General features: G+C 39.2%; 1 protein-coding gene across 1 annotated transcript in view; it reads right to left on the bottom strand.

Annotated features, from left to right (window-relative positions):
• Nucleotides 1–15,779, bottom strand: part of SVEP1 (sushi, von Willebrand factor type A, EGF and pentraxin domain containing 1) — a 108,601-nt gene that overhangs the window by 59,281 nt on the left and 33,541 nt on the right. Inside the window, exons 6-15 of the mRNA XM_026866617.1 lie at nucleotides 13,915–14,112; nucleotides 11,394–11,512; nucleotides 9,845–9,974; nucleotides 9,071–9,178; nucleotides 8,676–8,807; nucleotides 7,142–7,336; nucleotides 5,956–6,077; nucleotides 2,960–3,068; nucleotides 844–1,032; nucleotides 282–515 (exon numbers count right to left, since the gene is read on the bottom strand). Of these exons, the coding sequence (XP_026722418.1) occupies nucleotides 282–515; nucleotides 844–1,032; nucleotides 2,960–3,068; nucleotides 5,956–6,077; nucleotides 7,142–7,336; nucleotides 8,676–8,807; nucleotides 9,071–9,178; nucleotides 9,845–9,974; nucleotides 11,394–11,512; nucleotides 13,915–14,112 (1,536 nt within the window). The remainder of the gene's footprint in view (nucleotides 1–281; nucleotides 516–843; nucleotides 1,033–2,959; nucleotides 3,069–5,955; nucleotides 6,078–7,141; nucleotides 7,337–8,675; nucleotides 8,808–9,070; nucleotides 9,179–9,844; nucleotides 9,975–11,393; nucleotides 11,513–13,914; nucleotides 14,113–15,779) is intronic.

Here is a 15,779-nt window from a genome sequence, read left to right as displayed (position 1 = left end):
TACCAAGCACTGTTTTCCTGTGTATCACCAAGTGTGGATATGCTTCATTTCCCCATGGGATTGGAATCCCGGGTACAAAAGTGTCTTTTTTCCACAGGCCTTGGTTAAGAACATAAACATTCTCTGGAAATCAAACTGTGCAAAGCATTTTTGCAGTTTATTGTTCTGGGAGACCACAAGCACTGGACTGTGTCAAATCGTAACCCTCTGCAAACATCCTCTAAAACCTTGCTTTTCAAAAGGATTCTAAATACATGTGAGGAACAAGTCATCTGGCTTACCACACATTCTTCCCCTCAGCACAGAACCGGGCCTGCAGAACAGAAAGGCCTTCTCAGTCTCCAGTGAGTTGCTGTCAGCTACAATGAGTTCAGATGCAAACTGAAAGGAATACATGGGTTCCTTATTGAGAGTCCGATTCAGCCTGTTCGTGATTGTCTCCAGAGTTTTAAGGAGCCGTCGCTGGTTTTCCAGTTCCAATGTATCATTCCTTTCATCAGGCAGTGGCACGCTAGCTGGGATGTAAACAGAAAACACAAAAAGCACAGAGAATTTACAGTCAGCACTTCCAGTGTACTCTGGAGTATATTAAGAGTGCAATACTCAAGCTTGCCCGTGCACTCAAGCAGGCCATGTGCACAAGGCTCTCCATGAACATGAGGCTGTGATATATTCCCCAAGCAGAAAGTCTGTGATGAAACGGGGATATGAATGTCTCCAGAAAACTGTCACCTGCATCTCCAGCAGGCTTTGTGAACTGAAGGTTAAGTTTTACTGAAGGTATTAGAAACACATTTTTAAAAAGAAGGAATAGGAGAAGGATGGTCTTTTGCCTTTTCTCACCTGTGATGTTAAATATTAACTTGATTTTGTGGTCGGTCATTGGAACATTCAATTTATGCCTTTTGACTCGAGCAGGTGCTGCCTTTACAGAGGCAGAGAGATGCTTGGATAAGTCGTCTTCCTGAGCTGCATCAACAAAATCATCATAGGAATAATCCAGCTGGTTTGCTGCCCCCCAGCCAGCAGGTCCTGTGAGGCATTAAGAAAGAACAAAGAGAAGCAACACCACGTGGAAAATAAGTGCTTGTACTTATTTCTAAAATACATTCCCCATAGAATGGAGTCTGTTTGAAGATCCAGATGATGTGTGCTGGCTTTGCCTCCACACAAGTGCCTATTGTACGAACATTTTGACGGAAGAAGAAGGAAGAATCAATCTCACTCCTAACCAATATCCTGGAGATTCTGAATCTTATGCAGTTAGCCAAAGCTTTAAAGAAATACTGACATAAAAGAAATTGCAATTCCTTCTCCTCCCCTGTCTTGCATGGACCCTCACCTGCCAGCAGCATGTTCTTAAACAATTCCATATTGCTCTCTTCCTCTTCCTGCTCAATTACAGACAGCACGGCCTACACCACATGTCTCCATTGCATCGTCTCACAACTCCTGCATAGTTCTACCATTGTCTGCCCTACCAGAAAAGGCTGGTATCATTACCTTACATGTTTATTCACCCCATACAGGCATTTCCTCTTAACACATAGTGATCAAATTCACCCCCTGTATAATAATGTCCTTCACCTATAACATGCTTCCAACCAGAAACAATTAAACAATTGTGTCTGTAAATAATCTACCTTTTCATAATGACTAAATTTAGGGGTGTGTGGTCTGTATCATCAATCTAGCTCTTTTTTTAAACATGAAGATAGAAAAAAATTCTGCCCACTACCTGTTACCAGTCACCCAGATTATGATTAATTTACAGTGGAAACTAGGACAAGATAACCTCACAGTTTTGCGGTTAATACCACGTGAGTATTCCACAACTAGTTTTCTACACTGCTGTTTCTTATGATCTGAGGAGAGTTCTCCTGACTCCCCAGTGTAAAATCATAAGAAAGTCCAGAAAAAAAGCAACACAGTTATTCTGGTAATAGGTTGCCATGATCCAGAAGAGACTAGGACCCTACATCCCATGTACTCAACACTGTTTCCATGTGCCTTTACAAATTAGCTCCAGCTGTCATCAGTACTCATCCTTACCGTGATGACAACTGCAGACTGAACATGCAGCCCCTCAGTGTCTTGTTACAAATAAATGTGCTCTCAAACTCAGTGAAGCATGTCTGGAAGGTGAGAATAAGCAGGAAGTTCTACTAAGTAACTCCACTACACACCTGTAAAAGAGTCACAGTCCTATGATAAGAGTACCTATTCTGATGTTGAGCTGCCAAAATGCCTCCTGCTAAGACAGGCAATATAAGTTATCTGGGTTTAGCCCTTCTGCTCTGAGCAGCACCATGGGACTCAGAAATGCCAAGGACAACAGCAGTACAACATGGACACTAACCTGTTTGAAATGGACTGAAAATGACAATTTACTTGTCAGAAAGCAAAGTGGGAACAATCACTATGACTGTCACAGCTTTCACTCTGATACAGCTACAGTCATCCAGCAAAATCTGCCCTTGCACAGAGGAAGTAATTTCAAACGAATGGGCAAACTTAAGCTTGTATAGCTTTACACTGTGAGGGATCTGAACCAGCACCAAGGATACTCCTTGTTTTCTTAACAATCTCGAGAACCATCTATTGTACTTTTTCAGTATTTTGGTTTGAAAATGTATGTTACTAAAAAGTTGCTTTCTTCCAGGCTAACCAATCAGGTTTGTAGGACTCTGAGTGTGTGTGCTTTCCCCACCCCTCTCTACACATCAAGAGGCATCTCAGTAAGCTTTTCCTCTATACTGTATAGGAAACTGTATCAAAACAAGACAGCAAGCAGTTCCATAATATTGTTATAAAACCTATTATGTAATTGCTTGCCATCTTCAAAGTTCTACAGTTATTTAAAAAAAATGTTTCATACAACACAATGTGTACTTCAGAGCAAAAGGAATCAGGCTACATTAAACCTGTATGGCTAAGAATCTATGCAGTTGATAATTACCAATGGCAAATCCATTTTCATAATCGTAATTATATTCCAAGCAATGCTTCTGTGTCTGATCTTCTAATCTGCAGTCAATATCATCAACATCATTACAGAATGATGGGACCTTCCAAAAGAATGAAGAAAAACAATAAATAAGTAAAACCACATAGTCCCCTTCCCAGACTTACATAAACTTCTAGTTACAATGTAAAGCACTGGTCATTGTCAGTGACACTAGATTTCCCCTTTCACGTCTCTTATACCCTAGCAAGGTCTGCTGAAAGACGTATGTTCTATTTATACAGCTGCGAAGTAAGACGGCAACTTGTAGGCACACAAGTTCTTTGTTATAGACGATCTTTTTTATAAGAGAAGATGTCCATTCAGTTAACCTCTCTTGCATGTGAAATCCCAAACTACAGAAATAAGTTAGTGATTGTTTCTCCTTGCTGAAGATGACAGGATAACCTACACGTTTGAAAACATCTGTGTTTTCCATCTATGTAACTTGTAATTCTGTCAGGTTTACAACAATGCTTAGCTTTCAAACCTTATTTCTTCATATCCACCAACCTCTCCCTACCCATGGAAAGGGACTCATGAATTCCTCCAAGAGACCTCAGAGGACAGGGAAAATCATCCGAGAAGGACAGAATCCACAGAACAGAAAACTCAACAGAAAGATTTCTGATGTTACTACATTTCTTATTTTCATAAAAGCAGTGGAGATTAGATAAGAAAAGATGAATGTGTGATTTTTGATAAAATCTGTATTTCTTGCTTTTTCCAGAAAGGTTTCAAGCAAGTTGGGTCTAGGTCATGTTTTGGAATTGTTTTGCTTTTTCCACATGAATTTTCATCGGAAAGATGGCTCCTGCTGATTCCTCCCCCCTTTTCAGATTTCTGCTAGAATTTCAAATTATTGGGAACAGGAATAGGCATATTCAAACCAGTCTTTCTGACTGTTTTCCCAGATTGTTGCATTTTTATGTAATTGCTTGGGCAGGTCACTAAGCATTTTTTCCCTGTTATCTTTTCCTTGCTGATAGTAACGGTCTAAGCACTGGAATCTGGTGGTAGCCGACTCTTAGGGGAAAGGAACAGAAATAGAACCAGCCAAGATTTTTCCACTGAAAGAGAACAAACCTGGAGCAAGGTAAGAGAGTAACAGATATTTAGGTCCAAGTGTCAGAGACTGCCTGAAGTGTTATGTAAGTTTTCAGCCATCTGATATGGGCTAGTGACATATATTCCAAAGTTGCAGGCGCTGCAGGAGCTTTTAACATACAGGCCTTGCTTGACCTGCAAAAAATCTGTAAATGCCCAGTGTTTACTTCTGGGTCCTGAGGGAACTGGTGGATGAAGTGGCTAAGCCACTGTCCATCATATCTGAGAAGTCGTGGCTGTCTGGTGAAGTTCCTGCTGATTGGAAGAGGGAAAACACAACCCTCATTATTAAAAAGGGAAAACAGGAACACCCAGGGAACTACAGACCAGTGTTACCTCTATGTCTGGAAAGATCATGGAGCAGATTCTCCTGGAAACTATCCTAGGGCACATGGAAAACAAAGAGGTGATTGGTGACAGCCAACATGGCTTCACTGAGGGCAAATCGTGCCTGACAAAACTGGTGTCTTCTACGATGGGGTTACACTGTTGATGGATGAGGGAAGAGCAATGGACATCATCTGCCTGGACTTGTGAAAAGCTTTTGACACTGTCCCACATGACATCCTTGTCTTTAAATTGGAGAGACATGAATGGAACACTTGGTGGATAAGGAATTGGCTGGATGGTTGCACTCATAAGAGTTATGGTTAATGGCTCAATGTCCAAGTGGTAAGCAGTGATGTAAGAAGGGCATGGACCTGCTGGAGCGAGTCCTGAGGAGGTAATGAAAATGCTCAGGGGGCTGGAGCACCTCCCCTATGAGGACAGACTGTGAGAGTTGGGGGTATTCAGCCTGGAGAAGAGAAGTCTCTGAGGAGCGGCCTTCCAGTGCTTAAAGGGGCTACAGGAAAGATGGGGAGGCACTCTGCATCAGGGAGTGTAGGGATAGGATGAGGGATAATGGTTTTAAACTGAACAAGGGTAGATTTAGATTAGGTAAGGAAGAAATTGTTTACTGTGAGGGTGGTGAGGCCCTGGCACAGGTTGCCCGGAGAAGCTGTGGCTGCCCCCTCCCTGGCAGTGTTCAAGGCCAGGCTGGACGGGGCTCTGAGCAACCTGGGCTGGTGGAAGGTGTCCCTGCCCATGGCAGGGGGGATGGAACTGGGTGATCTTTAAAGTCCCTTCCAACCCAAACCATTCTGTGATTCTAATGCTGTCACAGTAGGCCTGGACATGCACTCCTGAGACCACAACTCAAAGTCCTGCTGCTCCTGCTTTGCAGCTGGGGAGACTCTGGGATTAAGAGGGGAGATCGTGGTATTGAAGTCAAAAGCAAGAGATGCAGTAGAGAAGGAACATGGTACTCCTTCAAATTCAGTGCCACACAGTTCTTAATGGTAAAAGCGAGAACTCAGAAACTCAAGAAAGCTGAGCAAATTATTTAAATCAGCACTACTAGATTTAAGTGCCTGAACTTAACACACTAAGTGTGGAATTAATCTATCTATATACATGTATATTAATTTGTATTATATGGGTATATGTTATACATATTCTATATAAGATATATGTATTTTATAATCACACCCAACTTTCAAACTGCACAGGTTCTCTTCAGAAGCCTACTGAAAATCTGTCAGTGCCAGGTGGCTAAGCTACTTGGATACTTCTACAAATTCTGTCCTATATAACTCTACATTGAAGACTGAACTGAATGACATTAAAATGCCACTGAATCACCTTTATTTTTAAAGGAGACTTGTCATCTTCTGAAAAAGCACAGCTTTCATTTACGGGTTTCTGTTGCATTTTCCTTGTATGAAATTAGTTAGCTTGGAAAAGTAACAATGAGGTACATTTTTTAAAAGGTATGTAAAAGGATGGAGTATTTACTAACCTACCATTTTACCAAGTGCACTCTGGAATGCATCAGTAAAGCTATTCAGAAGATCGCTGTCATCACACTGTGTTGCTTTGTAGAGCATCTCAAAGGATTTGAACCCATGGTTTGCAAAACGATTTACTGAAAAATGTTGGAGAAATAAATTTTCACTGGTCAGTGCAAGAGTTTCAGAGCTAAAAGCAAGATCATTCAATGTAAAAATGGAATATACTAAGCTAAGAAGCATTGTCTTTAAATCAGCTAACCTAAATTCCTGGTGTTGTGCACATGAAACTGGATCACTCATACCTCAGCCAATCGAACATGACTTTTTGGCAGGCATCTAATTTATTGGGAAAGGTAACAGACACTAAAAAAAGGTCTGTTTCATCTATTTCAGCATTTTCTTAATGGAAGAAACCTGTGAGTTGTCAACTAAACTCCATACTTACTTTTCACTGAGAAAGAAGTAATAAATATTGAAAGTCCTATCACTAATGCTGCTAGGCTAAATATGAAAAATTCTCATCCAGAATTTAAGCAAATTAAAGTTTCTAAGTGTCCAAGTTATAGTTTTTGAATTAATATGATATCTCTGAAACGTAATTTCCTCACAGGTGAAATACTTGCAGAAACCAAGAAATCCACTCTAATGGAAGTGGATGCAACATGGTGCCAGAAATGGCTTCATGTGTAGTTCTAATACATTTATTATTAGTGTCACTGAAGCTGGGAAATTCCACAGCTGAAGTTTTGCATGTGTCCATCTCAAAGAAAATACATAAGTGCTTCTGATGTGGTGATAATTAGATACACAAGTACAGCATGCACTGTGCATTTGGATCAGTAAGTTGCAAATATTGTTGAAATTCCTATTAAAAAGACACAGTGTTTTTAAACAAACTGTGTCAAATACCAATTCAAAGTAATGAAAGACCTTGTTCTACTTCACCATCTTTGCTACTTCATGATTCCTAGGAATCAAATTCACAGCTATTGTTGTGTTTTAGAAAGCTTCTGAAATAACACATTTGGGGACTTCTAGGCATTCTTTCACAATATTTGTAACGATTTGTAGGCAGGGGACAGAGAAGATTTGTCATCATTAAACAGAAGTAATGATTTCTGAAATATTTTCATGTGCTTCCTTGTTAAGCATAGTGTTTGATGAGTTGCAGATTCATTTTAGTAACAATAAGACTTACAAGAGCAGCCAGGCCACTCTGGAGAGAAAGGCGGCTTCCAGACACCATCCTCATATGCACAATAGTAGTTTTCACTTGATCCTTCTGAAAAGCTATAACCCTCTGCACAGTGCAATGTGCAGTTAACTCCCAGTTTATCTGATGTGCATGTAAAATCACCATTTAGAGGCTCAAAGGAGATTTCACAGGGAGAACCTATGAAAAATGAAAAGATTTATAGACTGATGAATGTGGTGAAGTAGGTAGGCACACAGGAAAACAGCACTGATAGCATTTCCAAAAGTACCTAGTATCAACCTGATCTTGCCACTCTTGGAAGTCTGTGGAAGTTTTATTCTTACTTCTATAAAGGCAAGGTCAGGCTACTGCTAAATTATTCTCAATCTGTCACTGGAATTTGAAATTCAGAAACATGAACACTTCAAAAACTTTGTGATACATATAAAAAATAAAAAATCCTCAGAAATGCAAGACCCAAACCCTTCTGTACTTCTTCAAAGGTTCATGCTCAAGCATGTACTTACTAAAATAATACAAAATATGAATCTAAATTTTTACATGAACTTTCATACAATGAATTCTAATGAATACAATGTAAACTATATTACATCTTGAATTCTGAAACTAAACTTTATCCATTCTGCACTACTGCAACAACACATGGACTTGTCAGAATCATCTTAGGAGGGACTGACTGTAAACACTCAGTTATCATTTATTTTACAGAAAACTTGTGAATGAGATTGTGAATGTCTGAAAACATTATGTCATAAAAACTGAATGAAAAAAAGTCTTTGGTGGTGCAGAACTCAAAATAATGCTAATCCTAAGAACTATCTTGTTCTTGCTAAGATTTACAGCAAATCAGAAATAAGCACATCCACTTGCAACTTTCCAGTTCATGTGATTTTATATTCTCTCTTCACTAACAGATTTTTTTAATACAGACATCTAACTGAGACATAAACACTAGAGATTAGAGATGAAGTAGAATTTTCATCCTTAATACTTGATTTGCCAAATTATTCTTTGGCCTTTAAAGAAGAAAGTGAACTGTGGGAAAAGGTGCCTATGCAATAAACACAAATATACCAGTATATAGGTACAGACAGCTTCTAAAATCTAGAGTGTTATAGTACCTGCTACAATATTTGTAGGTAATATTTCCATAAAGTTTTTCTTTTTAACTACAGATTTGCCATAAGACTTCAGTAACATGTATTATTTCATTTCACCTGCTATCTGTCACCGAGAAGTAAATGGATTACTGTTTTACTGCTGCATGAATCATAACTTCAGTGCTTTTAAATGTAATTTAAATTTAATTTGAATTTATAGGACCAAATTCACTGCTGTGCTGCTCCAGTCTTAGACAATGTATCCATGGGTACTTACAAACATCCTGACTGCCTTGAAGTTACTCCAATATAAAATGGAAATAACGAAAAGAAAAAGTGGAGTAGTGCTGTATTCTTTATTATATTCAGTTAAAACAATGCCATACACTCTTGACCAAAAAATTAAGACAACAAACCTTTGATGACAATGTGGATCTCACATGTCCTGTTATTGCCAGAGGGATCCATGGCTGTGTATTGAACTGTTGTCTCTCCTTTGGGAAAGAGATCTCCAGGTGCATGACTCCTAGTGACAGTCAGTGGACCACCTGGAAGAGTTAAAAGACAACCTAAAATATCAATAATTAAAAGAAGGTTGCTCACACCCAACCTTAATAAATGGAGAAGGAAATGGCAGCATATTTTCCAAATTATAATTCTAAAATAAATTATAAAAATGTACAAATTATGAAACAAAAGCCTAAAAATAAGTTAAAAAACCCCTCAAAAAATCCTTAACTCCAAGGGTGGATGGGCTGGAGTTCCTTAGCCTTTCACTGTTACATGCATGGTTTTGGGTGCATTATCTCACCTGAATTGTCTGAAAACTGTGGTTCTTCCCATGTCACTGGGTACTCATTCTCTACTGCTTGCATGGGTGGTGGAGATCTGCATCTATCAATTACAGGAGGTTCTGCATCTGCAGAATTTGAAGGGATGGCATGACATTAGCTTACTGAACTGTCACCATACTCAAATGAAATCTATAATCAGAAGTGGTCACGTAAACAGCAGTTTTAAGTTTACACTGGAAAATACAACAAAGTTAGATGCACACTTGTAAACTTCTGCAACTGGTAGATGCTTAGGGATGGACACGACTAATTATTCTGCCGGACTCCTGCTTTCTGCATTCTGTTTGCTTTCTCCAGAGCAAACCTTGTTTAACAGGACTGACAAATAACACAACAATCTCTGACAGAGCTACTTGAACAATGGTTTGCATAAGCAATGTGTGGGAAGCTTGGAAATTTTGCTGGAGTCTTTAAAGAAGGAGAAAAAAAGATATATATGATGAAGGCAATAAGTGACAATATAATAAAGCACCTAATCTACCATTATGAAGAGAAAACATTCAGAATGAATATCAGAACAAAGAACAACCCAAATTGAGCATCTGGGAGCAATGACTGCACACTGTGCAAACTGTGACCCATGATCACCAAAGCATATATGGAGATGATATTACTCCTGGGCTTATACCTGCAAACATAAAGGCCACAGTGACTCACAGTCTCTTTCTGCACCAAATTAAGAGGTTTCAATCATGACAGACTCTTTCCCAGTGATTTTTACCAGCACTTACCAATAACCTTGACACTGAATGTACAGCTTGCCTCATTGCCTGACTTATCAGCTGCTGTGTAAGTAATGGCAACTTCACCAATTGGGAGAAGAAACGGTGGTATGAAAGCCGGTGTAACGTGAACTGAGACCTTTTATAGGAAAACACTTGTTATTTAAAAAACCAAAGCTGGTTAGTAATCACGACACTCATGTTTCAAGAAATGACCACAAAATAGTATCCTTCAATGTCAAGCCTACTTAATGCTACTTCTTAATGCAAACAGCCTCTTCAAGTAATGAGGACAGACTTCATATCAGAGTGCTCTGCTCCCCTTCTCAAGACTGACTTCTTTAGAGTAACAGGGATTTACTCAGTCAGCATTTGGATCCTGACCTACTGCAGTTCACAGCACTGTAAAACTCAGGACGAACACTTGTTGCCTCATTGAACTGAACACACACTATGTCAGCTCAGAACTTGCTTTGTCTGCATTTCAGCTCTTCAGCTGCAGGACAGCAGACCTGGGAGATGAGTGGAGCACAGTTGTAGGCTCTAAGTACTTACACACTCTGTTTTAATCTACATGTTTATGAGTCAATAACTCACAGAACATTCTGGCATGGCAAAGAAACCCTGCATTTGGAGTAAATGACACAAGCCATCTACAGCTCTTTCATATGGGTTAGAACTCTCTTAAAGAACTTCTCTTTAAAAAAATGTTTTCATGTGAACACAGCAGTTTACCTGACAACTGTGGCTTTGACAAACCAGCTACAACTAAGAGCTAAGGCACTTGTTTTCTAAATTCAATGAATGACCCCGTGTCAGCAAAGCTACAATACCTGACCATGGCTATGCTACAGCACAAAAACCTCTTTTACTGGGATAGTCCACAGTTTCCAAGTGCAAAAATCTCCTGTGTTTGCAGCAAATTAAAAGCACACACAGAGTCACTGTTCCTCTGCTGACTCATGATGAAGCATTCAGTTGCTGTAACTTGATCCTATCTGAGCCTGTAGGGAATGTTAGTCTTTATGAAACAGTTCTGGAGCGAGTTTTCCTCGTAACTCCATTTCCAGACCTCTGATATTCATAGCAGTCAAGGGCCCATGTCTGAACCTTGCATCAAATAGGAAAATGAGATTTTTCTTTCTCACCTGGGAAGCTGAAGTGAGTTTTTACTTATCACAGTGTGTTCTTGTTAGCCTTTTAGATTAATGAACTGGTTTGCTTCCTTCTGAGAAGAGTTTATTAAACTTCTTCACATTCTAAAAGCTCATTTTAAAAGCAGCTGTCTCCATCTTAAAAACAAGGGCACATTCTTTCTTTTGACCACATAAATTAACCATATGAGATTTCATGCACTTAAACACCATGCAGTGTCCTGTGACTGTATAACCCTAATGAAAACAGAATATGCTGAATTCTTAAGATACAAACTTTTCAGCTTATTTTCCTTTTACTTCTGCTTATTGAAAGAAAGAAATTCTAATGGATCATAAAATTAATTTGAAATAGCTAGCTATAGAAAGACTGCCTCCAGTCAAATGTATAGATTTTAACTTGCCTCATCTCCAGAGTTATCCTCAGCTGTCGGTACCTGCCAGGTGATATTGGCAGAGTTATGATGTTCCAGAGTCTCAGTCTCAATATTTTCTGGACAGTGGATCTGAGGAGCTTCAATATCTGATTCAGAAAAAGACAAATTGTTTTGTATGTGGGATTATAGAAATAAAACCTCTATAATGGTTAGACTGTAACTTGTTATAACCTCTTTTTTTTTTGCACTGCCTGGAATATAAATGCACATGTTTTTTCAAACTTACTGTCTCTGACCTTTTTTAATTCTTGCCTACAGGCTCACACATAAACAGTAAATTCTCCTGGGGCAAGGACTATTCTCTGCTGTATTTTTGTACATCACTAAGCACAATGAGACTACAGTTTGTACATGCAACCATAAACCAAGGAGTAAATAAGACAGAATGAATTTGTTTCTCTTATTATTCATCCATTCATTACACACATATGCTCATTAAGAAGGAATGGCTTCTCTAACCTTTCACTGACCACACATGACACAAAAAGATGAAAACACTTGTTTCTGATAATCAGTGACTTTAAAAAAAAATATTTGTGACATGATATATGTACTACAAACAAGACAGTAGTGACTCTCAGATTCCCCAGTCCATGGTGAGGAACTGACTTGAAAGAAACAATGGCAAGACTTCCGGCACCAGCTGCTGGAAATGTGCCTTAATAAACTCCTGCTATGAGGTATTATATAGGACAAATGGAGTCTTCACAATGTGACAATGCTGGATGGTTTCAAAGGACTGGTGGTACAATATGGGTAACCACCACCAACATTTAAGCCTCAAGTTTCTCTGACAAACTTAAAAGCAATTCTTCATTTCCCTGGCACAAGACCTCCCAAAACATTTGTGGTCAGGTTATTTTATTGCTGTAGTATTGTTTGATAAATGGTCTCTAGACCCATGAGACTAGGACACATTCAGCTCTTATCTATGCCCAGGAGGCTCTAAAATCTCAGAACTAATATCACTTTTATTTTTATTACTAAATAGTTCTATTAAAGACATAACTCAGGCAATTAAACCTCTGCAATTAAGAGTGCAAAGCAATAAATACAAGTGATTTTGCCTTCCTCTGAACTCATTCCGATGAAAATTTTATTAGAAATGGACTCTTCTAAATATCTACCAGTTATGGTTCACACTCCCCTGACCACAGCCTTCAGGCTGAGGCAAATTCCATTTGAAAGTGAAATTCTTAAAAAGAATAATAAGTAAGACAAAAAAAAAGAGGCTATTTTGAACTGGCCAAATATGTTGGCAGCAAAACAGAGAGAGAGCAATTGAAATGCAATTGTTCATTTTTACTAGAGAAGAATAACCTTCAGAGTTTCTTGATGACTCTTATTTTAGGGCTTTATGTCCTGGTAATACCTAAAAGCTTGAACCCAAGCCATGCTGCTTTATTTTGATCCATACACTTCAGCTTGTAACCTTATGCTGGGATCCCATCAAATATTAAAAACTGTGGTTTGGCACAGGTTTACAAAAAAGATTCAGAAAAACAATGTGGTACATCACAGGGTGGGAAATAATATGTTTAAAGAGTGATAAAATCTTCCTGGCCATTACAGAGAAAAAAGTTCCCACCTCAGTTTCTGTAGTGACCTGGCATGATGACTGCCATGACTGTTTTCAGTACTGTTCTTTCACCCAGTGGCTGGTAAGAGCCCCAGCTTGGGGTGGAAGCATTAGTTCTGGGAGCACAATAGTTCATGAAGAGGTGAATAGCATATTCCCAGATAAACTGCACTTTTGCTTGTATCCTCCTATAATCCAAAGTCCAATTCCTTCAAATTCGGTGTGCCTGCGTGTAAGGGAATAAATAACCCTGAAGAGGTGGGCAAATATGGCAGAACCGTATTAAAATGTACATAACCATCTTCTGTCCACCTTTATACCCCATGTACCTTGTGTCAGCCAATTCTGGCCTTAACTCTTGTGCACTGTTGCTCAGGGCATGTCAACAGCCGCAGCCAGTTCAAAGACAGCTGCAACAAACCATCCCTCTGTAGTCTATCAACCAGGGTTTACACAGCGTTTACAGATTTGCTCCAACTACAGGGCTTACATAAACCTGTGGTAAACCAGTAATAGTATTATTATCGTTGTTTTACTAGGAGTGTGGGTTCCACTGACGATCTTTAAGCTAAGAGCTTTCACTTCTGCTTTAAAATTTTGAATTTACCTGGACATCATGCCTTTTAGCAGGCAGCTTCCCAAGAACAGACTTACAAGATGGATACCAGGAGAAACAGTTAATGATGAGCACTATAAGATGGCACTCAAGCAACCTCTGAACTCTACATTTTTGTTACAAACTACAAGTAAATCTGACAGACAAGCTTTAATGGTACAGGCCACATTTCTTGTAAACTGTTTAAATCATGTTTTTCACAGTTCAAATGTGTCCTCACTCAGTTATTTGCTGTGTACTTCCTTTCAATTCTGCACACATGCACACAGGAATGATTTTGTGCTGGTCTCTACCTTTACACAGAGCCTCCTGGATGTTTGCACTCCATCTCCCAAATGAAATGCACTTCAGTTCTTCTCTAGCTCCCGACAAGATGAATCCTTGGGAACAGCTCAGCTGGCACACAGTCCCAGAAACGGCAGGCTCCAGCCCACATCTGGGAGGGAGAACTGTTACACCTGGTGGTTTCTGGAGGATGGGACAACGCATTTCTACAAGAGACCAGTAGAATATGTCTTATAACTGACATACACAAAGTATACATTAAAAAAAAAAATCTGCAAATAAAGTTATACAGCAACTCAGAGGGAACACAAAATATACAGACTTTTTAAGAGTCTGCAGGCACTATGAGTGCATCGAAACACTAAGACCTGCTGAAGCTCTATACTCCAGTGCTGACTGAAGTAAGCAGCATCCAGGATGCCAGGTCTTCTATTTTCTTGCTCATGCTTTTCACTGGGACAGAAACATAGTATTTGTCATGCAGCTCTACTGTATCTTACTCTATTTTTTCCTTTTCCTTTAAAACTTCATGGTTGCTTTCTGCATTCCCTTGCCTTCTATGGAAACCAGACTTACAGCAGGAGAGAGGTAACAGTCTTGTATCTGTTGCCTTCTTCAGCTTTTACACTGTCTCTTGAAATAACAATGAGAGACAGAAAAGGACATCCTGCCATGAACTCACTGTAGGTTATAGACATGGCACGTGATTTTGCCTACCACATTTCAAAAGGAATGAAATATGGCTTGGTTTTGGCTGTGCTCAAACCCAGATGCAAAGACTCAGGGTGACTGTAAGTGGCAGTGGACCTGCTCTGTAAAGCCAGGAAGGGCCAATGGTTGATTTAAGGGTTAAAATGGAAGTTTTGAACTATTTTATTACTAGAATTTACTACAAATTCTGAAGACAATTTGCATCAAAGTGTAAACTTTCAAAAACCACAATGTGTATAAACAGGTTCAACTGTCATGAAAGCTTTGTTTCACTTTTGAGCTGTTTTTTACCATGTGAGGCAAGATATGTCATTTTTACTTCAAACATGGAGGCATTAACAAACAAAAAGGGGTATGCTGTGAATACAGTTCATAGATTTTCAGTTATGCTCCTTGCAACAGATAACAGACAAACACCCAAGAAAAATGCTTCATTTTATATAGCCAGTAAGAAGACTTGTAACTCTTTAGCTAGTCAGCAAAGTAAGCAGACAGGTCTTTACACAAAAGGCCAACAAAGAGCAACCCAACCCAGATACAGAATGGAGAGCTCTGTTCACCCCTTAGCAATGCTTTAGTGACACAGAATGCCTCATATTCTTTTTTCTCTCCTTCCCTAAAACATGCAGCAAATAACTGAAAACAGGTTTTACTGCATGAAACATAATCTGAAGATTGCAAGTGTTCTAAGTATTTCCTGCCCTTTAAACTCTCAATACTGAAATAATGTTTAATGTCCAACCGATTAATAACTGCACTTCATTTCAACAGGATGCAAAGATCACAAATGTTAACACATTTGTTCACTTCAGGCAGAGGCTGTTGGCTATGCAATGTAAAACAACTCCATCAGAAAATAACTCAAACCCTAATGTTTGGCTGCTCACCACAGGAAGATAATGGACAAACAGCAGAAAGATCAGGGAACAAGTAGAGGAAAAGCTGTGAAATGCGTATGCAAGAGAATCTGCGAAAACCTCATCTCTTCAGGAAGCAGTAACAACCCTCCTGGTTGAGACGTTTCCATCTATACTAGCAAAATCCTAGTAAAGCACAATCTGAAACATCTGACAAACACTGAGGATAACCTTTGGTAGGCATAGCCCGAGGGAATCTCTTCTAAGCAGGATGGATTTTTACCAACACCCCCCCCCCCCCGTTT

Source organism: Athene cunicularia, assembly GCF_003259725.1.
Source record: "Athene cunicularia isolate RWA chromosome Z unlocalized genomic scaffold, athCun1 chrZ_part3, whole genome shotgun sequence".
NCBI classification, from domain to species: domain Eukaryota; kingdom Metazoa; phylum Chordata; class Aves; order Strigiformes; family Strigidae; genus Athene; species Athene cunicularia.
Note: the sequence above shows the minus strand (reverse complement) of the source record. Positions and strands in the feature narration are given on the sequence as shown.